The sequence below is a fragment of the Amia ocellicauda genome, chromosome 22, assembly GCF_036373705.1.
Source record: "Amia ocellicauda isolate fAmiCal2 chromosome 22, fAmiCal2.hap1, whole genome shotgun sequence".
NCBI classification, from domain to species: Eukaryota; Metazoa; Chordata; class Actinopteri; order Amiiformes; family Amiidae; genus Amia; species Amia ocellicauda.
The window spans coordinates 15,583,488-15,611,486 of NC_089871.1; the positions used below are offsets into that span (position 1 = coordinate 15,583,488).

Genomic DNA, 27,999 nt, shown 5'->3' on the forward strand with positions numbered 1-27,999 from the left:
GTATATATATATATATATATTTTGTTTTTTGTTTGTTTGTTTGTTTTTTTGTTTAAAGAAATACTTTACATTCACACACACACAGTACTGTCAAAAGGCTATTTTATAGTCCAATGGTTTCCAGACCTGCTGCTGCAAACCTCCCAATTCTTCAGGTTAATCAGTGGCTAAAGACCACATCAATCTTGACTGTTAAACCCGACAATGTGTACAGTCAAATAACAAATTGCTTGGTTAGGCCTATAGGCCTTTTCCTATAAATGAATATGTATTCAGTATTTTGTATATTAATTTGTGTGACAAGTTGATTTGTCATTGTTCACAATAATTATCATTCAGTGATTTTCAATTCTGTGGATATATCCCAAGTTTCAGTTATGCAAAATCACAATAGGTTTTAGAAGTCAAGCTCTCCTAACATTTGTGTGGGACAGACAGCTTTGTAGTTTGTATGCCACGCTTCCTACACTGAAACTACATTTCCCATGAGCGGCGAGGCAGGAGGCGGCCCCGAGTGACGTCACACCCCCTGCAGGGAGACCCCGTGCCAGCGCGTCGCTGTTGCGCAGATTCAGTTTGAACCTGAAGCGGAGTGACCTTCCCGGGGAGTTGACAGCAGCAATACCAGCAGAGACCGGCACCAGTCCGCACAGTCCTCCATAACAGCCGCAGACATGAACAGCAGCTTAGCCGGGGACGAAATTGGGTAAGACACCGAGGATATGAAGGCACGCCGGCTTAGAGGGGGGCTGTTTTCTGCAGCCTGAGCAACTCCCGGTGGCCTTTACGGGAGCCTCGGAGTTGCCTGAGCCGTGCCTCCCGCAGGGGTTGTCAGAAAAGGGACGCTGGAGCTGTGTGGGATTGTGGCAGTTTGTTTTTAAAGCCCCGGCAGTACCAGCAGAGGAGATGTAGCTCTGTAGAGAAGCGTACCTGCTGTCATTCGCCGTCGTTTAAGTGTAAATGGGGACTAATATACAACTATGTAATTCATTACATGTGGGGGTTGTTACTTTTGTTGATGCCTTCGCCTAACTTTTCCAGGGTAAATGCAAAACTAGCTACCATTTAAAGGAAATACCCGGGCAGGTCGGTGGGACTGCATCGCCTGGCGGAGACTCGTTTTTGCGGCTCGTTTTTTGTGGGAGAGAGCGATTTAATTTCATGCTGCTGAAGTGTCAAGTTTACCTTGCAAAACGACAAGCTGCGTTTTCTGTGTGGTTGATCTTCCCCGGGTACAGACACTATACTAGTCGGTTTCATTTTGATCGGCAGCTTACATTACATCGTAATACACTCCTGAACGGGAGTTGACTCCTAACCTGCACTTGACTTGACAGCGATTTAAAACCACGGCAACTTTGAAACCCGTTTCGATACCCGTCCCCGGTCACATTAGCAGCCCCTGGGACACCGTCATGCAATGCACGTCGCTAGATCGTGGACATTAAAGCGTGTTTTTGGGGACTGTTATCGGTGCAAACAGGCGCTGTAGAGGTGACTTGCTGCGAAAGCTTGTCTATATTGATAGCAGGCTTCAATTTCGCACGATAAAATGAACACGGAAGATACACCCCGTTTGGAAATATATATTTCTACCAGTATAGAGGACAGTTGGGGTGTCCAAACAGTACCAATCCAATGAAATCTGTGTGTATGTGGGAAGCGTGGCTATGGACGTTGTGAGCGGTGCAACAACACTGTGTAATGTCCTTTACTGCTCCTCTGAATTATGAATGGGCGGATAAACTCGAATTTGGTTTCGTTTAGCTGCGTACAGGAAACGCGGTATGGGTTGAGAGCACGATCGCTTGTCATTGCAGAAGAGTTGCAGTGAAATGATGTGCAAATTGCTGTTTCTGAGTGACGAAAGCGTTGGCATTTCAAGTTCACAGCTTGATATACAGTTGAGGCGGATGCTGTCAAAAATACATGCGGAAGACATGAAGGAGAAAACGTTTTGGTGTTGGTTGCTGCAAAGCTTTGCATTGATGATTGTGCTTCAGCTGCGTAAAATATGAATGCATTGTGCAGGAGGACGTTGATTTGTTGTGGCTGTTTGCAATAGGCTTTATTAGACCATTACTGTGTGTGACACTAAATTAAATTGGTTTACACCAGTGGTTGTGTTTCCTTTTTAATATCAGAGATTGGTTGCATTATATCTGCCTAAAGGTATTGAAACCAAATTGTTCAATGGGGATGAGTTTGGAATGAACTAAATCCTGAAATGATAGATACAATTTGCAAAGAAAATGATGCCTTTTAGGTATGTGCCCCAGTCAATTTCAGTCTAGTGCATTGTGTTGGGGGAGTTTCTTGGAAGCAGCCCATGTCATGAAAATGAAAATGAAAAGGCATTCATTTATCATGTATGGTTGTGGTTTTCAAAATAAGTTTGGGAGGAACAGTCTGCCCGTCACATTAAACTGGGTTTTTCAGGATACTGAAGCATAAGGAGCAAATCCTGGTTGAAGCAAGTATACCACGTACTGATGATTGCTACTTCACTTACATCATTATTATTTATTTGCAGATGCCTTTATCCAGGGTGACTTACAGGTTACATGAGCAATACACATTTAAAATCCAATTAAAATACAATTTACAGTTTAAAAATGACAAAAGAGCTAAAGTTAAAGTAAAAAAAAAAAAGTGTATTATCTGATCTGTTAATTTGGTCATTCATGGAAAACTAGTGAAAAGCTGTTGTAGGCACCCTGCTGTTTGAATATAGACTTCACACTCTGAGATGGCTGCATTAACATCTGGAGATTGTTTGTTTAGTAACTCCTCCAATTAGGTAATAATTTTACTTTAATGTCATTGACATGACTGACAGAACTACACGAGAAAGGACTGCTCAGCACTGGAGGGGTCATGAGGTTGACTCTACGGAGACAGCATACTCCATCCCGACGTCATTTTCATGCTTCTCTTAGACAAAACCATTCAAGCTCTTTATCTGTCCTGTTTAAACCATTGCTGGAATACCGCACTTCTATCTCAACGGTGGTCCGACCTTTCGGTGTTGCACAGTTTGTGTTGATGTTTCTACTGAAGGACACGGCAGGATTTATTTCAGTCGCAATATTGATTTTCATCTGGACCCCCTGCGACAGTGGGAGAGCTGGAAACCCCATTAGACACTGTATGCCTTTCTGTCCTAAAAGAACAAAGCAAGCATTTTTCAGTGGCTTAGTGTAGTCATTGATGTATGGGGGAAAAAAAAAATGTACTCGCAAGTCAATAATAATGAATGACTTATGTTATTTTTAATTATACGTTCTATTTAGACTGTTCATTTTGTCTTTTTAGGAAGCTCTTTGTGGGCGGCTTAGACTGGAGTACCACGCAGGGTAAGTTAATAAGTGTCCATCTGTCTTTACACCTTGGCATCAATTAAGGAGCAAGCTTGTCACCTGCTGGGTCTCTCTATGTATAATAATAATTTCTAATACTTAACCCCCCCCAACAGAAATATCACGCGTGCTGTGTGTGTTCCTTGAACCGGGATAAAAAGATGTTCGCATGCTTGATTGGGCATCTAAATTTATTAAACACACAGCTTTAATACCACAAAATGTAACACCACGTTTTTATGTCATGTCGTTTTTTTAACTTGTCATTTTCACGGCTTTGATTAAAGTCTGATGTTTTTAAATGCTACACTTGCTAGGATGCCTGAACATGCAACTTCTGTCACTTCTGTCTCCATCCTACATCACCACCACGAGTGATCCTAAGCAATGGTAATGAATTCGATCAGCTTCATTAGCAAACTGTACCTTACAGGACATTCTTCTTTGTATTAAAGATCCACCTTCTCATGTAGCCACAAGCTCTCAACAACACTCTGGGCTTTCTTTCTCCCCATCCGTGATCCACAACAGATGGTTGTGGTTGTTCAGGTTCTGCGTGTTTTTTTATATATATATTTTTTAAGATTTAAGTCATAGGGCTGCAAGTACAGAAGGATAATGTGGAATGAGCATTTCTGCACTGTTTGGGGTTACAATGGTGTAGCTCTGTCTCTTGTGATTGGCCTGCTAAGGCTTCTTAAATTTCCTAGTGCTCTGTGCGTAGAGGGGAGTACAGGAGCATGTTTTTGGCTCTGAGGCATTCAAAGCTACAGTCAGTTTTCCACGGTCAGGCTGACACAATTCGGTAGCAAACCGCTCATACACACCCTTGTATGCAACGTCCCTGCCTGATTTCAGATAACCAACTCAGACACCACATGGGATTGATCACCGTACTGGTTTGATATAAAAAATTAACCAGGCACTTAATATACATGGAGGGGGTTGTGGGATAGGTGTTTCCCTTCCCTGTGTATGGTCTGGAGGGGGTCAATATGCTACAATTAAAATAATTTGAAAACATTTCATTATTGATATTTATTAAGTCTTAGTCTTAGTGTTTTAGAATGTTTTTTTTAATTTGCTATTGCTATAATCACTAATAAAGTAAGTAGATGAGTTGAGAGAGAACAAGACTGTCCCACCCTGCACTTAAACCCAATTAAAGCATTAGTCTAGGGACAATTAGGACAATTATATAAGTTTTTGTATTCCTCACAGCTCACTTTGCTGTCTGTGAATGGATTTTGTGCCAGTGTTTTAAGCCTCTACTTCGCTTGCCCAAACCACACCTTCCAAGATTACAAGATTAAGTTCTGGGATTTAAAAAAAAAAAAAATTGAGACTCTGCTTTATTTATTTATTTTATTCATTCTTTAATTGTAATTTTCAAATTATTAAAATTACTAATTTGGGAAATATAATTTGTATTATGCCAATGCAATTATGATATCAAATATTACATTTTTATAATTATCTTGCTATATGTATGTATGTATGTATGTATTTATTTCACATATACACCTTTCATTTCCTGATTGTCTTCACACTTTTTATTTATTATGTTAATACCATTATTTATTTATTATATCTTGAAACAAGTAATTTCTGACATTTGATTGAGATGTTGAAACCACAGTAAGAATTTCAAAGTCTTTATGTAAACTGTTAGGGCATATCCAAATGCCCAGAACAATCATTTACATATGGAAAACATTTAAAAGTACATTTACATGTAGAACTTGGTTGAAAAATAATCTGCATGACTGAGTTGGAGTTTTTTGTGGATATGAATATTTGTTTTTCAGTTTTGATCTCGGAAAATTTCAATTATAAAATACATTGTATATAAAATGTATACATCTGATACTTCTGTCTTGCGTTACTACCAAGACCTGAAAATAAGGCATAATATCTAGCAAACAAAAATGTTTTTGCGATTGTTTTTCTGAAGTACTTTTTACAGTTGTGTTTACTTAGAATGAAAAATGCCAAATTACCCAAAACCCCATCAGAAAATAAGCAAGAACAATGACACAATAAAAGAAAACATGGAACTACACATTAGTTACATCATTATTATTTTTTTTTTATCTTGTACTAATATTTACAATAAATTAATGGACAGTATTTCAAATCTTCATTCTAATATATTTGCCTGTTTAGTAGAATACAAGCTGTTGTCTATGGGGGGTCAAACAGGCCATAATACATCGGTTTGTGTGTGTACTATATTGGTTTGTGTGTGTAGTTGTGCATACTATATTGGTTTGTGTGTGTACTTGTGCATACTATATTGGTATATCCAAGAACTTTTATTTAAATAATGGGCAGTATGCTAATCAAATGTTTTAATTTAGATCGGCTATGTTGGACATTCGAATTGTGGATGAGTATTGTAACGCTTGTGGGGGTTTTCCAAGCAGTCGACTCAACTCATCATTGCAACAACTAATCATTTTATTTATTATTACTGCAGTACACAAGTATCACAGGGACTAAGCACACATTCATACATTAAAACTAATCTGTAATGTGTTGCTCAGGTGACATGGTTAAGTCATTGAGTAATGTGTTGCTTGAGGACAAAGCTGCTGCATCCGCCTTGATCTCCCTTTGTCCCTAGTCCTGCCTGTTCTGTCATGTGTACGGATATTGTACACACACAAACCAATATAGTGTGCATGCAAACCGATATAGTATGCACACAAACCGATCTAGTGCACACACAAACCAATATAGTACACACACAAACTGATGTATTATGGCCTGTTTGGCCCCCCATAGACAACAGCTTGTATTCTACTAAACAGGTTCTGCTTGTTTGTTTATATATATTTTTTAGATTTGAAAATTATAGGGCTGCAAGTACAGAAGGATAATGTGGAATGAGCATTTTTGCACTGTTTGGGGTTACGATGGTGTAGCTCTGTCTCTTGTGATTGGCCTGCTAAGGCTTCTTAAATTTCCTAGTGCTCTGTGCGTAGAGGGGAGTACAGGAGCATGTTTTTGGCTCTGAGGCATTCAGTTTTGCACGGTCAGGCTGACACAATTCGGTAGCAAACCGCTCATACACACCCTTGTATGCAACGTCCCTGCCTGATTTCAGATAACCAACTCAGACACCACATGGGATTGATCACCGTACTGGTTTGATATAAAAAAAATTAACCAGGCACTTAATATACATGCAGGGGGTTGTGGGATAGGTGTTTCCCTTCTGTTGCATTCTGCCTGAACATGTGTATGGTCTGGAGGGGGTCAATATGCATAAATTAAATCACATTTGATTTTCTGCTACAATTAAAAATATTAATAATAATAATAATAAAAAAATAAAAACATTAATTTAGTTTTAGTTTCTTGCAGTATTGATATTTATTAAGTCTAGTGGATATTATGGCAATGTATTATGCACACAAACCAATGTAGTATGCACACAAACCAATGTTTTATGGCCTGTTTGGCCCCCCATAGTTGTTTCCTATTCAGGGGGGGTTTGACAACTGACATACAGTTGTATGTAAAATGCTCCTTAATAGAATTACAGAATACAAAAAAGCAGATACAGAACTTAAAATCATATTCTGAAAATTCCTTGGGAAAGATACCCTGTGAATGTCACTTTTAGGACATGGTTTTGTATGACATCTGTCAAATCGTGTTACTGACATAAATGGTTTTCTGTATTTATTTATTTAATATTTTTTAGCTGCATTTCAACTGAAAAGTCTTGCTCCTCTGCAGTTGGAAAGTTAAGTTAATGAAGTGTGGCATTGCACTAATATTATCTTTCCTCTCCCAACAGAGACGCTGCGGAACTATTTCTCGCAGTACGGAGAAGTAGTCGACTGTGTAATTATGAAAGATAAGACCACAAATCAGTCGCGAGGGTTTGGGTTTGTGAAGTTCAAAGATCCCAATTGTGTGCGGACAGTACTGGAGACCAAACCCCACAATCTGGATGGAAGAAATGTAAGTTTTTTGTGCAATCTGTCCTTGTATCAAGCTACTGTTGTATTCCAAGTTACATTGTGTTTGTGTGTATACACTCACCTAAAGGATTATTAGGAACACCTGTTCAATTTCTCATTTATTATTTATTATCTAACCAACCAATGATGAGTCTCGATTTCTGTTGAGACATTCAGATGGTAGAGTCAGAATTTGGCGTAAACAGAATGAGAACATGGATCCATCATGCCTTGTTACCACTGTGCAGGCTGGTGGTGGTGGTGTAATGGTGTGGGGGATGTTTTCTTGGCACACTTTAGGCCCCTTAGTGCCAATTGGGCATCGTTTAAATGCCACGGCCTACCTGAGCATTGTTTCTGACCATGTCCATACCTTTATGACCACCATGTACCCATCCTCTGATGGCTACTTCCAGCAGGATAATGCACCATGTCACAAAGGTCGAATCATTTCAAATTGGTTTCTTGAACATGACAATGAGTTCACTGTACTAAACTGGCCCCCACAGTCACCAGATCTCAACCCAATAGAGCATCTTTGGGATGTGGTGGAACGGGAGCTTCGTGCCCTGGATGTGCATCCCACAAATCTCCATCAACTGCAAGATGCTATCCTATCAATATGGGCCAACATTTCTAAAGAATGCTTTCAGCACCTTGTTGAATCAATGCCACGTAGAATTAAGGCAGTTCTGAAGGCGAAAGGGGGTCAAACACAGTATTAGTATGGTGTTCCTAATAATCTTTTAGGTGAGTGTATATATATATATATTTTACACACACACACATATATATACATAAAGCCTATTTGCATGGTGTATTTATGTGGGGAAAAATATCTGTTGTATGTATCTTCAGATTGACCCAAAGCCATGCACACCCCGAGGAATGCAGCCTGAAAAAACGCGAGCCAAGGAAGGCTGGGTAAGAGATGAGCATTTTATCTAGGCTGCACCTGCTCTCACAGGAATACAAGGAGGGATTATGTTGTTCCCCATCTCTGAAGGGTACGCTCTGCTTCTATATTTTCTGGACACCTGGGAATTCTGCACCACATGGCCCTATATTTCGCTCCCTGTGCAGTCCTGTAAATGTGTGAATCTGTTAAACTTATATTGTCTCGTCTTCCGCTTACAGCCATGTTACAAGATGGGGTTCACAAGTCACCTTTCTTATCCCTGAAGGTGAAGGACGATACACAGCGTCTCAATCAAGAAAAATAAAACTTGCCCCAGGCTTTCAGCAGTATTCAAATATATTTTCCCATAACACACTTCTTCAGAATAACCATTATAAAGAATGTGCAGAACGCTACTCCTGTAAATCAGACCAGGGAAAAGATATGAATTGAAGGTGTTGGTTCTGCAATTTTAAGACGAAATTGTATGAATGATTTGATCCTTGTATTCGCAGCCACAAGCTAAAGCTGTCGCAGTGTTTGTAATCCTTCCTGTGATTGGAGTTGTAAACTTGACAGATATCTGATCTGTTGCTGTAAACTTAAATGATTTTCAGTTCCTACCGAACTGCTATATTATGTCAAATTATACAGTACTGTAAATTAAGACTTTAATTACCTTAAACCAAAAAATATACCATCCTATACAGGACATTCAGAGCAAAAGTTTAAAGATACTAATTAATTTTTTTGTATTCATTAAAAAAAGAGATTTTTTTCTATGATTGGTAATGTAGATTTACTGGAACCATAGTGAAGATTCTCCTGATCCTTACTGCAATATTCAAATCTGATGTTACGTTCTTGACTATAATGTCATGATTATTACAGTGTTAAATGTAAACTTTGTAGTTGACCATTGCTTATATTATACCTTGCTATTAATCTAGTATTTTCAAAATAAAATGGTTGGTGTTTGAATGTTTTGGTCAGGTATTTAATAGACATTTAAAAACTTTTGCTGTCTGCTGCCAAGATTTACTAGCAGATGGATACATGGAGAAAAAAAAACTGCGTTAATGACCAATATAAAAGGCTACTTTCAAAATGCATGTGTTGCAGAAATACACCATACATGGGCAAGGCTTGTGGTTGCACCCCATCATATCAGAGTGACACAATGGTGATAATCACTTTGGGCTGAGCAGAGCAACATGCTTCATATATATAGTATGTGCATTTTTCAGCATATTTTCTGGCTTCTGTGCATCTAGATCTGTGTTGCATGTGTCCAGTTTGTTATTTTAATATTGTCATGTTTATATGATTATTATTTTTGCAGAAGGGAAGCAAGAGTGATAGCAATAAATCAAAGAAAATCTTTGTTGGAGGAATCCCTCACAACTGTGGTGAACCTGAACTCAGGGATTATTTCAGTAGATTTGGAGTGGTGAGTACAGACGTGACTAATTCACTAAATTCCAGTCCAAAGGGTACTTTGTTTACTTGCAGGGGAGTTATTGTTCAAGATTTTACTTTAAGGAAAAGTATCTATCTCTCCTGTCTTACTGATTTGCATGAGTGATTGCAATGTGGTGTATTCTATGTTTGTTTATATATATATATTATATATACTGTGCCTATAGAAAGTTCCCCCCTCCCCTTTAACTTTTTCACATTTTGTTGTCAGTGCCTCAAGAGTTTCATGCATTTAAATCAGTTTTCCCCCATGTATCTACACACCATGTTGAGGGAAAAAACATGATCTATTATAAATACAAAACTGAAAACTGAAATAATTGTATAACTCTCCACCCCCCTGAGCTAATGCTTGGTGGCAGCAATTACAGCTGTGAATCTGTTGGGATAGGTCGTTACCACCTTTGTTTTTCTCTACCAGATTATGTAATATTTGACCATCCTTCTTTACAAGATTTTTCAAGCTCTGTCAAGTTCCTTAGGGAGCGTTGATGGACAGCAATCTTCAAGTCATGGCACACATTTTTGATTGGATTTAGGTTGGGGCTCTGACTGGGCCACTCAGGGACATTTCACTTCTTGTTCTTTAGCCACTCCAGGGTAGCTTTGTATGTGTGCTTCGGGTCATTGTCATTCTGAAAGGTGAACTTCAGTCCCAGTTTCAGCTTTCTTGCAGAGGCAGCAGGTTTTCCTCAAGGACTTCTCTTTACTTCGCTCTATTTATTTTCACTTCTATCCTGACCCTAAGTGCCCCAGTCCCTGTTGATGAGAAACATCCCCATAACATGATGCTGCACCAATGGGATGGTGTTCTTTGGGTGATGGGCTGTGTTGGATTTGCGCCAAAGATAACACTTTGCATTTAGGTCAAAAATTTCCGTTTTAGTTTAGTCAGAACACAAACTTTTTGCCACATGGCTACAGAATCTCCTGAGTGTTTATTTATTTGTTTTCCATGCTTCAAATGGGACTCAGGGTGGGCTTTCTTGACTACTGACTCCCTTCTTGCCACCATACCATATAGGCCAGATTGCTTTGGATATTGTTGTCACATGCACACTATGACCAATTTTGGCCAAACTATTGTAGGATGTAACTCTCTTGTTCCATTGGCCTCTTGGTAGCCCCTCTCCGATCAGTCTCCTTCTTGCTTGGTCATCCAGTTTGGAGGGACGGCCTGATCTAGGCAGGGTCTTGGTGGTGCCATATACCTTCCACTGCTTAATCAGCTTGATTGTTCTCCAATTGATATGCATGGACTTTGATACATATTTTTTATACCAATCCCCTGATCTGTGCCTTTCAATAACTTTGTCCAGGGGCTGGTTGTACTAACAGGATCAGAAAACTGGATCAGATCCGGATCATGAAAAGGCGTTGTCTGAAGCAGATCAAGATCCGGCTCCGCTGATGTGATTGTTTGATCCGATTATTAAGCAGTGTGTATGGTTACTAAGGAGCTTCCTATTGACATAAACCGGCTCGTCAGTCTCTGGTGCGGCTATTTGAACTTCTACCGCTCTAATGACTCAATGACAGTCATAAACCTTTCAGAAAACTACACTGTGCTATTGCTGATGAGTTTATGAATTAAATAAGCTTAGCTGTTCGCTACGTTTCCCAATGCATGTTAATGTCAGTCTGCTTATTGTTGCCACTGGATCCAACATGATAATTTGTAGTCCGTCATCTGAAAAGTTATTTGTCAAGGACAGGGCAAATTGGATCCCTTAAAACCTCACAAAGTACACAACCTTTCCAGTTTCTTGCACTGGTGTGCATTTCTTTAACTCCTCAACTACAAAAATTATATTATAATAATTAGCCAATTACCAATTTTATCGCACACAGACTACACCTCACCATGAAGACATAAAAGCAGAATGTACGGTTCAACATTATATTGTTTATTTCAAAGTGCAAGTATTTCTAAATCACATTTTTGTTGTTTATCTGTGCTTAACCAGACTTGTCTACATCGATAATTTTACCTACTATTTGCTGAAACCTGCCGGTTGCAAAATATCTCAACGCTAAACGTAGCTTCAAACGTTTTGGTAAGGCATGACTGTGCTTCAATGTAGGTCCTAAAACAGGATCAATTATGTCTGCAAGGTTAAATATGTTTCATGCTGTTGAAAAACTAGATGAAGTATACAGATTTCCTGCATTTTAAAAAGTCGGATCAAGCTCTGATCCTGCTCAAAAGCAGGATCATTTTTGAGCTCGGATCTGAGCTCAGATTGAACCCTGATCCGTTTAGTACAACACAATTGAGATCAAGATCAAGATCAGATCCCCTTAGCACAAGCCGCCCCTGGAGTCCTTTTGAAAGTTCCTTGTTTTTTATGGTTGAGTCTTTGCTTTGAAATGCACCACCCAGCAGAGGGACCTACAGGAACTGCTGAATTTAGCCCTAAATCATGTGAATCACTACACTTTAACACAGATGGAGGTCACTTAACATTGTGTGTGATTTTGAAGGCCATTGGTTACACCTGAGCTAATTTAGGATTGCTATTATAAGGAGGATGGATAATTATCTAACCAAGCTATTTCAAGGTTTTATTTTTAATACATTTTCTACAGATGGCTAGAATATTTTTTCCACTTGGAAGTTTGGGGTAGGATGTGTAGATAAATGAAGAATAAACAATATTTTAATGCATTTTAAGACTTAAAAAAAGTGAACATTTTTAAATGGGGTTTTACTTTCTGTAGGCACTGTATTTTTCAAGTTGGGATTTAATAGATGGGCTGTTCAGTGTGTCCTGTTTTCGTCTGATAGCGGGTAAACTGTGTCGTGCATTGTGTTGGGTATTGTGATTGTAGCTGTAATTTGTCCTTGCTTTCTCTCTTCTGGTTTTAGGTCACTGAAGTAGTAATGATCTATGATGCGGAGAAGCAAAGGCCCCGAGGTAAAAGCTGATCCAGTTTTTTCTTCATAACTTCATCTCCAACTACAATCTCATGACAAACTATTCTGACCCCAAGAGTACGGCCGCATTCAGTAGCCATTGACTTTATTCTCATGTCTTATGTCTTTTGGCACTGCAATGCAAAGGCCACATTCAAGGATACATTTCTAGTGAAGAAACCTCTGTGTTTAACATACAATTACGTTTTCCTCACGTTTCCTTGGGCGTTCTCATGCTGTGAAGGGAAAACCCTGAATCACCATCTGATTCATACAGTTCATATTAGTGCGTGATGCATGATCTTTTATGAGGAAGTCTATAATTTCTTATGACACATGTAGATGCTGCGTCTCAACAATGTTCTCATGGAGACTTGCAAACTAAATGCCTTGAGAGGCTGTTCTCATTCTCGTATAGGTGCACTGTAATATTTTCTTCCGTTTTAATATCACTGTTGGCTTCCTTCATAGCTTAGGGTCCAGTGTTCGTTCTTATCATGATTTAAGAGCTGAACATGCCTTTAATTAATCCGAATAAAATTGACATATTTAAAAGAAATTGCTTCAATTCTGACGAGAGACCTCTTCAGTTTCAGAAAGACTGAAATTAATTGATAAGTAAAAAATTAACATTCCAGTGCCGTACATTTAACCAAAAGATTGAAATAGAGTTTATGAAAGATATTCATTTATTTGAGCCCAGACAACATTATCCCATTTTGTTTGCAATAGGGAATTTCCCTGATGGTTCAGTCTGAGAATATCAGTTAATTGGGTGATTCAGTTACTTTAGACGAGCTATCCGTCTGTCCTCTGGACTTGCCCTAGATAATGCGGGTACAGAAGTTAATGATTCTCTTTAGCATCAGATACCTTTTTTCTGTTCAATATTTGAATCTCTTTGGGGGAAAAAAAAAAAACTAACCAAGGAATAGTTTGTCATCTGAAATGATGTAATGTAATCCAACTCCTATATTCCATTATTGTTTAAGATGCATTTATATATTTTTTTATAAATACCTCATTTTACATTAAGTATTGTGTAAGTTTTATTTGCTTATTTTAATTTAGACATGTTCTTGACATTCTAAGTGACATATTTAAGTGTTCCATATGAAAGATTTTAGTACTTTTTGTAAGTAAGCCCTTTCTATCTTTGTCTTTCTTTCTCTCTCCCTGTGAATTGTTTGAATGTGATTAACGGTTTCTCTTTAGATTTTTCTTTTCTCCTCTAGGTTATTTGTATACTAAGTTGTTTCACAGAGGTACAGGCCAGTTCCAAAATCAGAAAGGGCTTGAGGTGGGCGAGGGGGGGATTGGGCAGCTGGCAGTGTAAACAAAGTTGCAGTTGGTTTGTCCTACTCTTGTTGTCCTCTGTCTCCATGGCAAGATATACATATGCAAAAAAGCAGGTTATAATAGTCCTATGAAAAAACAATCCTTGAACCAAACCAAACAAAAAACGCAAAGCCGTTATCTACTACTTCGCACATTTGATTTTTAATGCAGACTTCACATTTAGAGCTGTCCTTGGATTTCCTTTTTTTTTTTTTTTTTTTTTTAATCATGCATTTTAAATCCCTTACATTTATCTCACTGTTAAAGTTTAACATTTAAGTATTTTTAATTCTAGAGCAGTTTAAACAGAAGAAGAACTGCCACACGCATATACGCACATCAGTTCTGTTTGACTATTTTTCTCAATTAAATCACGTACCACTTTGGTTAATTACTGAATTTTTGGCCTCCTTCAGAATGAAACCCTGCATTTCATGTTTAAACCGAATAAAACAAATAAATGATCGCAATATGTAAATTTAAACTAGCCTGTAATTAAATTGTGAAGCGCTTTGTTTCTTACAAGTGATTTTCTATTTCTATGGTAATTCTATGATTTCCAGAGTATGGGTAGACAGTATTATTAGCACATGTCATGGCAAAAGGGAATGTTTGACATAAAATTGGAAATATCAAACCACACTCGTCCCAGTGGACCCTTAATTGAAATTAGGCTAGGTCCCCCAGTATTGAGAGAGATGTTCTGACAACCTACTTCTGTTCTGTGATCTCAAATCTAAATTAAACTGGTTCACAAAATTTTAAATTCTTGCATGCCCTATCTACAGTTGAGTTTCTGACCCCCCCTCCAGTTGAAACTCATTGATTATAAATTATGGTAGTACCTTTTTCCATTGGATTTAGATTGGCCTTCAGACTTTGGGACTTTACTTCAATCCACTTCAGGGCTTAAATACAAGTTGACTTGTGCACTCGGTTGACCTTTAATTAATTTACAGTTTTGCAGAGTAGTCGTATGCATCTGGTGCTCACTATTCATTTTCCAAAAATTTGAAATGGAGAGCAACCCTGAAGCCATTTGTAAACCATGTACGTTTTTGTCAGCACTGTCATTTGCTATTTAATTTCTATTAATTGCTTTGGCACTGGTTATGTGAAACCTGACATCTGAAAATGAATCTGGCTGTTAAACCTGTTTTTGCTGTAGTCTTTTTATGTGTTGTATCTACTTGCATTGCATCCCTCTGCACTTTGTGAGTCAAATAAGGGATCCCTCAATAGGCCGTTTATCTCGATCTCAGGACTGAATGCGAGATTCTTGGATACTCGTATTACCCCTCGTTCGGATAAAAGTTGATACCCCACGCTCGATGCAGGCTTTTCTCAAGTGAAAGCACTCTGCCACTTCGATATTGTGTTAGAGAGGATTAGACACGTGTGGACTGTGTGCCAGTACTCCAGAAATGTAATCAATGGAAATAAATGCACTGTGTGTTACTTGTAACCTGTTGTGAAATGCCTTGTGTTGGTGTTACAAATTGGTAATTCTCACATTGGTAATACAGATGTGCCAGGGTAGCCAGGGAACATCTTCAATGAAAGTCAATCGCCATTTCACAGCATTTTTTTGTGGATTGCATTAAGTAAGTTTGTTGAACTGTTTTTTTTTTTTGTTTTGCTTCACTTCAGAAGAACTTTGATGGTTGAATAAAACGGGCAAAGAGCTTGAGCTGAAAAAACTCAGGAATAATGCTAAATAAAATTGAAAGGACAATGAGCTCCACTTATCTTTATATGACGAATGAGTGTGACTGGATATTTGCCATTGTGATCAGCACTTAAATCCCATAAACCCATCGCATTTCCAAAGCTTTGTTTCCATTTTATTTGTCATGGAATCTGCGTCTTTGTTTCTCACAGCTTGATTTTTATAAATATCTTCTTTTTTTTTTTTTTAATGTATACTGAAACATTCACTGCCAACTTTGCAAAACTTTGTTTACACCTTCAGCCTGTCCGTGAAAGTCCACTTTAATTAGCCCACATTTTATTTTATTTTGTGAGTAAAATTTAGCATATTGGAATCATATTTGGCCTATATCTTTGTGTTTTTATAAGGAATATCTTAATTTCGCATTTATAGGCTTATCTTGGCTTGCCCAAAAGAAAAGTAATTGGGAAAGCTCAGAGAAAGCTCTAAATATTGTTTTGTAGAATTTCTTTTTCCATTTATTTTTATTTTTATGCATTAACAATGGCTGCTGCCAGCACTTGCTGCAAGCAATATACCAAGGGGAAAATCAAGGTGGGGTTCGGATGAGACCGTATGGAGAAACTAAATACTAAATACTACCGCTCTTGACTGACACAGACATGCCGGTTAATAACATCTCTTTTAGACCTTTCTGAATCACTCTCAATCCATTCAGTGAACATGCCACAGCTTGTTTGCATGCCAATGAAAACAATAAACCTAGTTTTAATATTTTGTAGATTTCCAAAAATGTTAAGCACATTTTCTAGCAGAACAAATCAAAATGGTAAAAATCCTGAAATATTGTGAAAAAGATTTCATTCAAGACATGAACATGGAACTTGTCACCGTGGATAGAGTATGTGCATCACAAAGTCTCTGTTTAGTTTAATATCCCTGCCACAAACATCACAAACAGCAATAGGTCCTTAAGTAAACTAGTGGAACCAAACATGTTTTCATTAAACATTAACTGATGTGTTTTACCCAATATTTGTTGTATTTTGTTTCATTTAAGCTTTGGATGAAAGTTTTGAATGAAAGTTAAACCATTTAAATACTTTTTTTTTTTTTCTGCATGAAGTTCTAAATGTTCATGCTAAGTAGTAGTATGTATTTTAAGCAGAATTAAGGTTCTCCACTACAAATTATAAGACATTCTTTATAATATTTAAAAAATACCTTTTATACAATTTTGGAAAATGTCATGTTTGCTCAGTGAGCTGGTGTATTGAGTGGGGTTTGGGGTAGGGGTGGTCTTGGTGGGTTGTAGAGCTGACCGCTGGTCCCTCAGGCCTGGCCAGTCCACCATGTTGTGATAAAGGTCTGCGACGTTATCCGAACCCCTGGTCACCAGCCAGTCTTGATGGAACCCTTGGGCTGCCCCAGTACTGTTCTTCATCCTGTGTTGTCACAACACCCTGCTACCTTGATTCACTCTTGGTCGTTGGCTAGGTTTTGGATTTATTACTTTCGAGGCCGAACAATCAGTGGACCAGGCTGTCAACATGCATTTTCACGACATCATGGGCAAAAAAGTGTGTAGTTGTAGTTTTATTTTACCCTTAAGATCAAACTGAGGCTTGGGTGACTGGGGGTTTTGGCTGGAATTGGTGCCGGTTCAGTTTCAGACGGCTCAGTGACTGGATTTGGTACATCTGCAAAAGAGCCTTTGAGCTCTTTCCAAAACTGCTTCTTTGACAGAGCATTAAAGTCCAGGGAGCTCTGAATAATGGAAGGAGTTTGATATATTTGTTTGTTTTTTAGTTTTTTTGATTAATTGGATTTTGTTTTTAAGGAATTGATCTACCTGCCCCATGGGGTTCAGCACTATATTTAAAACCGAATTAGACTGTTGAAAGCCATGTTAAAAAGGTGAAATTTCCCTGGGATTAGTCCTGCTGCAATGACCAGAACTCTCCCCCATGTTAGATTCACATTTACTTCAAAACAACCAGATAAATCTTCCTCAGTTCGCCCAAGCTTTGGTTTCACTGAACTACTCCTTTAGGATGTCACCGATGTAATAGCCAATATCTGCTAAATACACACATATACATATATACAAATGGGGCTTACATTTACATTAAAGACTTCCTAAAGGACTGGTTGCTATTTTGTTTTCTTTCTTTGTCATTTAAACAAAAACAAAAAAACTTTATTTCTTTTGCCAGGTCACTTACTGTTTGAGTTCTTTTAGTAGATTTTAACATTTTGTGATAAAACCTCAATTAAGTGACCTCAGATGTGTAATCTCCATACTGTGTTGAACTGCGCTGCGCTCAGTTTCAGTGCCCCCCCCAGCCCATTTGCTTTTGTAAGCAGTTGCTGGGGAAGGTAAGAACTAAACAGGTTGCCTCTTTTATCATGAGTCCCAACTTAAAATGCATAAATAGGTCAGTCAGCATTGTGCTATAAAATAAAAACATCAACAACAAAAAAAAAAAATTGTTCAAGCATAACAATATATGCATTGTATAAGACACTGCACCTTAATTTGTTGCCTCAGTGCCAGTCCTCTGTAAAGTTTGTTTCTACTTATGAAAGAGTCTTTATAATTATTTATTTTATAGGTTTGTATTTTTTTGTTTTGCTTATTTATTTACGTGACCATCTTAAAGTGTCAGCAGGCAGCCTTATGTAGGACTTTTTCTTAATGTGATAGTGGATGTGCATTGTAGGAAATTATTTATGGCCACCACTGCTCTACGTCCCACTTGGCCTTTTTTTACTTTATTAAATAACTAATCTAAATGTGGGGGATTTGTTGTTCGGGAATAGCCATTCTGAAATCAATTAAGCGGCCCCTCATATTCGTTGTTTAAGGATAATAATAAAAATAATTAGTGTTTTAACTGTTTACAAAATGTGAAATGTTCTTTTTGCCCTCAAACTCAATGCAAAGTGGAAAATACAATTTTTATGATTATTGGAAGAAGAAAAAGATAATTAACGCTTTAAACAGTTTCCCCCAGCCACTCACTATTTTCTTTTTACCGCAGTCTCCTTGACAGTGTCCTCTCTCTTGGATGAATAAGGACTCTACCTAAGCCATTGTTCTCTTTCTGACATCACCTCAAGCATAAGCTCAAGAAGAAGTTACAAATTTAGAAAGTAGAGCAGAACGAACCACGTCCCAAATCCCAGCTCTGGTGACGGGTTGGGGAGGGGGGTTGCAGTTTGCGGGCGTGGGCAGCTCCTAAGTCCTCGAATCCATCACTCGAATTGGACAGTACCTCGGGGAGTGTAAGACAGGTAGTTGTGCCGAGGACTGGAGGCCTCTGTGCCGAAGCGCGTGGAGATAATTAGGTCTGCAGGGGTGGGGTGGCGAGTGTCATTTGAACTATTTAAAGAAGGAGGGCGAAAAGAAAAAAAAAATCTGACTTTCTTTTAAATAAGTTTTTGTAGCGCGGTTGATGACCCCAATAACAATTTTTGGCGTGAGAGAGAGATTGGCTTCGTAGATTTTATAGATTCTCATAGATTTTATAGTGTGCAGATTTTTATGGAGTGATTTCTTTTTACTGCACAGTTTTATCTCTCTCTTCATTCTCCCGTACATTAGTGGTCTTAATAGCAGAGTAGAACTTCACAGGCTTATAGTAAGTGACTGTGATGAGGGGTAAAAATAATAAAATATAAAGTTTTTACTGGAAACAAGAGTGACTGGTACTCTGGTACTACAAACCAAATGCAGGTAATAAATGTAGATTGTCAAAGCAAATTGATATTTTCTTTGTGGCACATCTGAGACAGCTTTATAGCCTACTTTTGGAGTGTAGCTCCAAAAAAAAACACTTTAAAGTGGAACATGCCTGATTTTTTCCTTCTCCTCCTGTCTCCCTGCTTCAGGCAGTGCTTAGTCTCATTAATTTCATGGCCTCGGACAGGCCCTCTCTTTTACCCTGAAGGCGGAGGCTCTAGTTAATAAAGGTTTTTGGTTGATGATAACCCCGGTTCCCTTGGGTGTCTATTGTAAAATGATCATCCCTCTTTAAAAAAAGAAAAAAACACACATTTGAAAGTCAGTGAAATTAGTTCCTTTTTCATCTCGATATCCAAGCCTTTTAGATTAAGAAGAAGAGGGTGTTTAATTAGCCAGGGGTTAGGCAATTGAGCACTTATTTTTGCTCCTATTTGGCTGACACAGTATGAAGATTCGTCTCCAATTTGACTTTCGACTTTGTCCATTTGTATTATCTGCATGTTTGTTTACTTTATTTTTTTTCTGTTAGATGTAAGTTAAGATTCTCTTACCACATCCATTCCCTTCTGAAATTCTATTCCAAGTTAAATAAAATTGAGATTCTTTAAGCGTTAGCCTGGGAAAGGTAAGTCTTGATCTTCAATTAGATGTTTTTTTTTTTTTTTTATCAGCATAAAACAAGGGCCAATGCACCAAAAAGAGAAATTAAAGAATCCTATGTTTCTCAGGTAGAAGTGTGGGGGGAGGGTGGAGTTCATGCTAAGCAGATAAAGACAAGGGGATGTCCCACTATTAAAGCACGATGTATCTTTGACAATTTTGTCTGTTTGGACCTATTTCACTTTTTAAGGTACTCCTGCTTTAAAGTGGATACATTTTTATTATATTCATGCTTTTTTTTTAAATGCAAGGCATAGCTGAAGTACCTGAGAAACATATAAAAATAACAAAAAGAATATATATACTGTATATATCTATAAATATATATACTCCTGTATGTAGAGGCCCAAATAAGTTATAATATAAACTTAATTTTAAGTTGCTTAAAGTGCTAAGAGTAATGTTACTTACGGGTGTGATTTGCTTGGGAAGGGGTTTGTGTCATTTAAAGGCTTGTCTTCCCAATTGCTTCCTCCTTGTCCTCTCTCTAGGTGGAAGTAAAGAAGGCCGAACCTCGCGACAGCAAAGCTCCAGGTCCGGGGCAGCCAGGTGCTAACCAATGGGGACCCAGGGGTATCTTGAGTGCAGCCAATGGCTGGTCAGCACAGCCTGCTCAAGGTTGGCAGCAGAGCTATGGTCCTCAGGGTGAGTCGACTGCTTCTTCAAAAACCTGTATAGCCAGTGGGACCTCAGGATCACTTTGTATATATTTGTATAAATTTGCCTCATCTAATGGAAAACATGATACAAATTCTTGTATAAACCAGGATTGGAATTGGTGTGTTGTTAGGGCTTGTATTATACCCTGTTTGAGTGATTTTTCTTCTCTTCATGAGGGAAAAGCACTTGACCATTACTCCTTTGCCTTAGAAACACACACTGAATGCAGTACAGCGAGTGTTATTAGTGACATCTCTTCCAACAGAGACAGACTAAACAGCGCAGGGGATTTTTTTTTTTTTTAATGAGAGCAGATGTTTTGTGTTTCAGGGCATTTATTCCAGTACAAATCCTGATTAATCAGTTGATTGAAATGCATGTATTCTGTCAGTTGTGTGTTTCCCCCACACTAAACATCTCCTCATTTAGGATGAGAATAATTGCTTTTGTCCAGTTGCCAGAAATGTGGGTTTCTTATTGATCTTCCATGGCAAAGAGTTTGGGAATTCCTGCTATAAGGGACTATTAAGAGACTTGTATTGGGTCTTGACCTTACCAGGAATCTGATCCTAGTTTTCTCGTACTGTAAACTTTAATTACAACATAATGCAATTGAGTTCAGATTGTAACTAAGGGATTGAATTGCTGTTAATTTCCAGACTCTCAGGTTATGTAGACATTAAACTACAGTGAATGTTTCTAGCTTACTCTTAATATGGTGACTTGCGAATGTGTTGCGCAGGGTTTGGGAAAGTACAAGCTGTTGAAATACTGTGAAATATATTTGGTTTGAAGTAACAATTGATTTGTATAACTGTATTTTAAATCTTGTCATTTGACCTTTTGTCTGTTTTTTGTTTTTTTGTTGTTAAAGGAATGTGGATGTCCACAGGCCAGCCAATAGGTATGCTTTATCATTTATAACTTTTGTTTCTGTGATTTATATATAGTACTATGGGAGAATGCAATGCCTTTTTGTTGTGTGTGTTTGTGTATGCGTGTGTGTATTGGGAGTTCATATGGATTATTTAAATTAATGTGTTTATTTTGAATCGTCAGTTTTGTACTTTATTTGATTATTTTATATTTTTACCAGTTTGGAATTACCAAAGTTTAATCAACTTGGCTACAACCTCCCACCTAACACAAGGTAGATACAGACTGTGTCCTCTGAAATGTCCCCCTTGTCTCCTCACACCGTCCGTCCACAGTGCAAAGAGCAGAGCTATAGCAATCCAGTTCAGCTCTCCCTGGCACCGCATGCTCATAGACTTCCTTGGGGGATCACTATGCTAGGGAAGACGTGGAAACCCAGGGCAGCACTCAGCCACCTAGTCGCAGTGGCTTTGCAGCTCTGTGCCACCCCTAGGGGAATCCTGGTCAAAGCCAGCTGTGTCAGAGACCAGCTTCATATAGAAAATTTCAGAATCAGAGAGCTGATTGCACTAGGTCCTACAATTTGGTAACTCATCTGTACTTCCCAAAATGAATCCGTCTTTTCATGACAGATTAAACACATACAGAAATTATACAGAAGTGTGATTTCTTTGAACTTTGACTTAGCTTGTATATATTGTCTCTTGAACTCAGTATTTCACTGAAGGCCTAGTCACGTTGGCCATTGCACTACATGAGCTCTCCGTGCTAAAATGGTTTAAAGATTTAAAAACAATCTGAGATGTTTACAAAATTCCATCTCTCTTTATATCGATACGTATTAATCAGGATGTCGAAAGTAGTGATGAGCAGACGTCTGATGTGGTGATGAAAACCGACAGGCTTCAACAGCATCAGTTCACAAGGTGTTTAATGCCAAGTGGCTATAGTATGAATCGTGCTGTTTGGAGAATCGCCAGGGGAGTGTGCTCTCCTGTCTTGGTGTAGAAAGACTGAACTGATTTCCAGCAACTAAGATTAAATGGTTCATATAATTAACTTTACACAGAAAATATTTTAAATGCTGACATACCTGAGGTAGGTTTGAGTTAGCGCAATAAGTCAAAGTACTGGTTCAGTCATTCAAATTACTCCTAGGTACAACCTTCTTTGTTCAAATACAGTTTAATCCCTATTGTATACCAAATTAATTCCATGACAGTTGGTACCCCTCGTGTCCTCTCAGTGACAGAAAAGATCTCGCCAGTTGCACAGAAATACATCCCCCATCCCTACAGAGGATTCACTTGCATTCCCTGTATTGTATTTGTCTTCTGTCTGCTGTGTAACGGTTGTATTCTGATACTTATTTTGTGTCCCGTCCCGTCCTGTCCCCCTTCCCCAGGTGGCTATGCTCCCGCTCCTCCAGCTGGCCGAGGGGTCCCCGCACCCCCCCCTTCACCCTTTAATGCTTTCTTAGTAACCACCACCCCCCCAGGAGGGTTTGGCGCACCTCAGGGATACCCACAGCCCGGCTATGGCACCCAGTTTGGTGAGTTCCTCTGAGAGGAGGCTCTGTGTTTTAACCAGAACGTATCAACCCCTCCCTGTCCACTTTAACCAATCTCCTGTCCTTCTTTGATATGTAGGGTATAGTTTTGGCACCCCCCAAGGTGACCAGTTTGCCCCACAAGGAGTGCCTCCACCCCCAAACACCCCCGGAGCAGGACCTCTGGGCTATGCCCCGGCAACCCCCCCTACTCAGGACATGAATAAACCCCCGGCAGGACAGCCCGACTTCCCATACAACCAGTATGGTAGGTACCCCCATGCTCCCCCGCATTCGGTATTATAATACGAAAGAAACCAAACAAAAGCCTTATGTGTATTTTCACAGCTTCGATCTTTGTGGGTTATATAACATGCTTTTGCAATAATTCGCACCTCTTAAAGAGTAAGATTTTGGGAGCTGTGAAGAAGACTGAAGCAGTGACTGACTTTGGTTTATTTTTTTTTTGGTGGGGGGGAGTGTCTGTTTACAAATGATAACTTTTTAATAGTTTAAGGCATGTAGCATCACAAGGGTATGTGCTAATGGAAAGGAACATTTTGTGTTGCCTCTCTTAAGAATTTCTAGTTGAAAACATTCCCGACCTGTTTTTTTATTTTTTATTTTTTTATATATAATATTTTCTAACTTCTAATGTCAGCCTGAGAATTTCAGATAACAGGGATTCAAATCTGTGCTCTAAGAAAACAATTTGCTAAAGACCTAGACACTGTCCCCTGTTATCACATGTACGTGTTGGCCATTTAACTAACCTTAACCTTACCTTAACCTAACTTAGTTCTGTTCAGTTATTTACAACTTTTAAAGAACATTGTTTCTTGGCACTTTGGACTTTCACTTTTTTTTTTTACATTTGAAAAACGCTTGATACCGATAAAAAGCATCTTCCGAAACATTTAATCTACAGACCACTTGGAATTAATATATTGTTATGTGCAGACATAACACATAGACACACTCTTAAGGGAAGCCGGGGGTCCAAGTGTGACCGTAGCCCACCCCTTGTCAGTCCCCCCTAGTGTTAAGTGCACCTGCATAACCTTTTCAGGATTTTCCAGGTGCTTCTGGGAGGCATGGTAGGTGGAATTAGATCATCCTTCCTAGCACTGTAAGTGGTGGAGTCTCAGTGTGGATGCTGTGAATGTAGCACAGATTACACAAGCTGTGGAGACCTGACAAAAAGTGTCCCATAGATAAACCAGGCTTGTACTGTAAATAATAGAATATATGGAAATTAACACACATGATTTATTTGCATTAAACAAACCAAATACTAATGTTTATGCACTAAGGTTGTAAGCTTTTACTGGCAAGCATTGACTTACTTGAATAATAGGGGTGGGGCCGGGACATTGTTGGGAATCGCTGCTGAAAATGAAAAGGTTGACCCTTTTGTGTTCAGAAAAGTGTGCCATTATATCTGTGCTTTCCATGTCCTGCTCACGCCTGAATTGTTTCGAAGCCTGCGTTGTTGGGGAGAGCAGGCCGCAATGCGAGTGTGAAGCAGTCATGTGTATTCCAGCGACAGATGGACGCTCCAGCTGTGAGGACACCGGAGTTGCAGAGTTCGGTGCTGGGGGGGAATGGATCAGCGAGTTTGTGCACATTAGTTTGCTTTGCTCTGGCGGCATAGTAGCGGTATGACAGATGTTAGGTATTTGGAATGAGAATCCTCCTCACCGCAAACAAGTCAAAACATGGCCAGAAGACCCAAAACCTTTGTCTTCCATCGTCTTGGGACAATTCCATTCCTATTCTGTTCCACCCCCCCACCACCACCTTATTTAAAAATTACATTTGAAAGTCTAATTTCAGTGATAGAAACTACAAATTGTTTTGTTCATCGGATTCAACTGGGGCTGCCAGCTAGTTGGGTAGTTTTGACAATTTTTGGAGCCGCCAGTTACAGGAGCGATGGCAGCGGCAGGGGTAATGACTGGGACCTCTTCCATAGCAACAATGTCAAATAGGATCTCCTGGGTTTAGTCAACCTGGTCTCCTCGTCTCCCTAATAGGCTTGGGTAACTATCCTCAGGACCCTTCTGGCTACGGACCAGCGCGTCCTTCTCACAATAATGGTCAGGCTGAGCAGGGATGTAGTGCAGGTAGGTGGAGCGTTGCTTTTCACACCACAAAATAGCCCAATAGCTGGTTCGGTAGCAGCAATAATGAGCCATGCAAGATGATTTGTTCTTTCCTAACCTGTATTTTTTTTTGTTTTTTTAAGTATACTAAAATACAGCTATGCAGGTTCAAGTAGGGTTATGCAGATCGGATGTTAGAGTTGGCTTGGATGGTGCTGGCAGTTTTGGTTCAGCTCTCACTAGGTGTGAAAAGCCTTGGAAATCTTAAGTACATCTCTACATTAATGTTTCTGATTGTGGTCTGAAAACAAGCTTTTTTTGGTTGGTTTGCTTTGTTTTAGATTTTTCACTGAATCACTGAGAGCAGAGATCGAAGTGAGGGGCAAAAACACTTTCATACCTGGTGAGAATGTCAAAATGCAAAAATCTGAGGGACGAAATTCTCTTTCCACTTAAATAGCTGTAGTTTAATATACGAACCCAACTTAACTCAGGGTGTCTGTGCTTCTGGGTACGTATTGTGTAGTCTCTATATGTATTTTCTCTTCCTGCAATGCTTTGCTGGTAAAGGATGATCTAATTGTTATTGTTTTCTTTTTTTGTATTCATGTTTTTGTTTCCATTTCATTTATTGTATTTGTTTTCTGTCATTTAAGTTGTGTGTACAGTTTGACATGAATTCCAATGAGAAGATTTGATCATAAAACTGCATATCTCTGGACTCTGACCTTCTTTTACACACTTTCACAGACGTCTTATGCCCTGTTTTCATGTGACAACTTCTTCACATCAATTGATGATAACAATGCCAGTTGCTCATGAAAGCATTGATATTCTGTCTGCTCTAATCCAGTTTGGTTAGATGGTATCACCCAATTTCAGTGGCCTGGAGTCCTTTAGAAAACCAACATGTCTGGTAGTCATATTATACAGAAAATATGTATTTTACATTCATAATTATAGTGTATATATAACACACAGCATAACTCATCTCAATAAATTTAGTGTGGCACTTGTTTTTTTATTGCAGAGATAGTAACAAACATTTTTATTTTTGTACCTTTTTCCCTCTGAAATGGCAGAATAAAAAAGGAAGGCACATTTACTCTAGCAAACCTTCCTTTGATTTCAGTTGACAGAGAGGGGAGGGGGAAAGCCTGAGAGAAGCAAGAGAAAGTGGCAATATTTCTAGGAAAAGGCACCAAAGACTTTCCCTGTCAGCTTCACAGCACTGCAGCAGAAAATTATCCGAGCACGTTATTGTAGGTTATTTTTAAATGGCTGGGATTGCATTCCTTAAAATTGACTTATTATTATGTATAAATTAGTTTATTTGACAGTTGGATTAAAAAAAACATCTATACAGTCCAAGATCCCCTCCATGCCTGGTTGTGGCCAGTCATGTCAAACTGGGTCAAACATATCACCTATTACACCTGAGTATATACATGAATAGATACAAAAGTAATACCTTTGAACTAATCTTATTTCTGTTAAATGAGTAAGTAAATGTTTTCCCCATTATTGTGATAAAATACTGTGTTGCATAGCACTCTTAAACATCAATTGCATCACAAATTAAGTCATGAAGACTTCTTGGGGGTAAAAACAAACAATAAAATGCTGTCTTGCTTGTCCAGGAACAGAGGTGAGTATCACCGCTTTCACATTCTCTGTAATACCAAAAGTAATGGGACCAGTGCCCCAGTGAGCATGTACAACAGGAATTATTGCTTGGTATTAAATTGGGCAGATAAGTAATTGGGTCTTGGCAGCATTGGATTTTTTACATCTTCTAAAAGGTTCAAACAAGAAGCGGTGAATTTAAGACCTCAAGGAGAACAGCACTGACAACCTTTCATGGCTCAGTTTTGAGCTCCGTCCTACAGAGACCCTTCAGGACAGGCCTGTCTTTTCGTCTCTCATATCCTAAAGCTTTTGGTAATATAGTGCGAGTCGCAACGCTCTCTAGCGAACTGTGAGCATTGAGGCCGATTGTCTAAATGGTGGTTTCTGTTGTCTTGCACAAAGCAGGTTATGGGCAGGACATAGCTGGGTTTGGGCAGAGCTTCGCAGACCCCAGCCAGGGAGCACCCACCTACGGAGCGCCTTCAGCACAGCCGGCCGCTGGGCCCCAGCCAGCAGGCAGCAGCTTCGGCCGAGGACAGAATCACAACGTACAGGGCTTCCACCCATATCGACGCTGAGGGCACACCGTACCCCACAGAGCTTAACTATCTTACGTCAGGGAAATTATTCTGTTCACAACTGGATTTCTGGTGTGTACCTCTGACCAGGGATTCTGAATTTGAGGACTTGTTTTTTTTGTGACAATCACATACATACTTGATGAAAGTACAAAAAAAAAAAAAAAAAAAAAAAACTTTTGGAAGAACAAAAAAAATAATTTTGTCATCTTTGAAAGATGTTTTATGGAGGACTTTTTTTTTTTTTTTTTTTTTTTAAGAATAGATCGACTGTCCGTCGCCATCAGCACAAACAATATTCCAGATACAAAAAATGTAAACAGGGTTCCCAGTCTCTCTATTCAGCTTTAATTTAAATCAATAATAAAAAAGGGTTTTATTTTTCATTTTTTTTCATTTTGTTTTTTTTCTCTGAGCCTTTTACCATTTATTGTAAAATGTTAAAAAAATAGAATATATATATATATATATATATATATATATATTACATTTAAACAGACTGCAATTTTTTAAGAGAATTTTGTACTATTAAATGTATGCTTAGCTTGTTTTTTAAT

The 27,999-nt window shown here is 38.7% G+C and overlaps 1 protein-coding gene across 4 annotated transcripts; it reads left to right on the forward strand.

Moving 5' to 3' along the window:
• The first annotated feature begins 549 nt into the window (after positions 1-549).
• Positions 550-27,897, forward strand: dazap1 (DAZ associated protein 1). Of its 4 annotated transcripts, none has more exons than XM_066695328.1 (13): positions 550-706; positions 3,316-3,356; positions 7,168-7,334; positions 8,192-8,257; positions 9,574-9,681; positions 12,580-12,628; positions 17,135-17,217; positions 20,537-20,690; positions 21,580-21,609; positions 21,802-21,855; positions 22,987-23,133; positions 23,231-23,398; positions 27,267-27,897. In XM_066695328.1, the coding sequence occupies exons 1-13, from the start codon at positions 675-677 to the stop codon at positions 27,440-27,442; spliced, it is 1,275 nt and encodes a 424-aa protein (XP_066551425.1). In that variant the 5' UTR covers positions 550-674; the 3' UTR covers positions 27,443-27,897. The 4 variants fall into 4 exon arrangements, with proteins under 4 accessions (XP_066551425.1, XP_066551426.1, XP_066551427.1 ...); XM_066695329.1 differs by having other exon boundaries at positions 27,270-27,897; XM_066695330.1 differs by lacking the exon at positions 21,802-21,855.
• Positions 27,898-27,999: the final 102 nt, after the last annotated feature.

Bases quoted from the DNA above. Each gene is read 5' to 3' on its own strand.
- dazap1 (XM_066695328.1), top strand. From the start codon at position 675: ATGAACAGCAGCTTAGCCGGGGACGAAATTGG. The intron at 7,335-8,191 runs GTAAGTTTTTTG...ATGTATCTTCAG, and splicing joins ACAATCTGGATGGAAGAAAT to ATTGACCCAAAGCCATGCAC. The intron at 20,691-21,579 runs GTGAGTCGACTG...TTGTTGTTAAAG, and splicing joins GCAGAGCTATGGTCCTCAGG to GAATGTGGATGTCCACAGGC.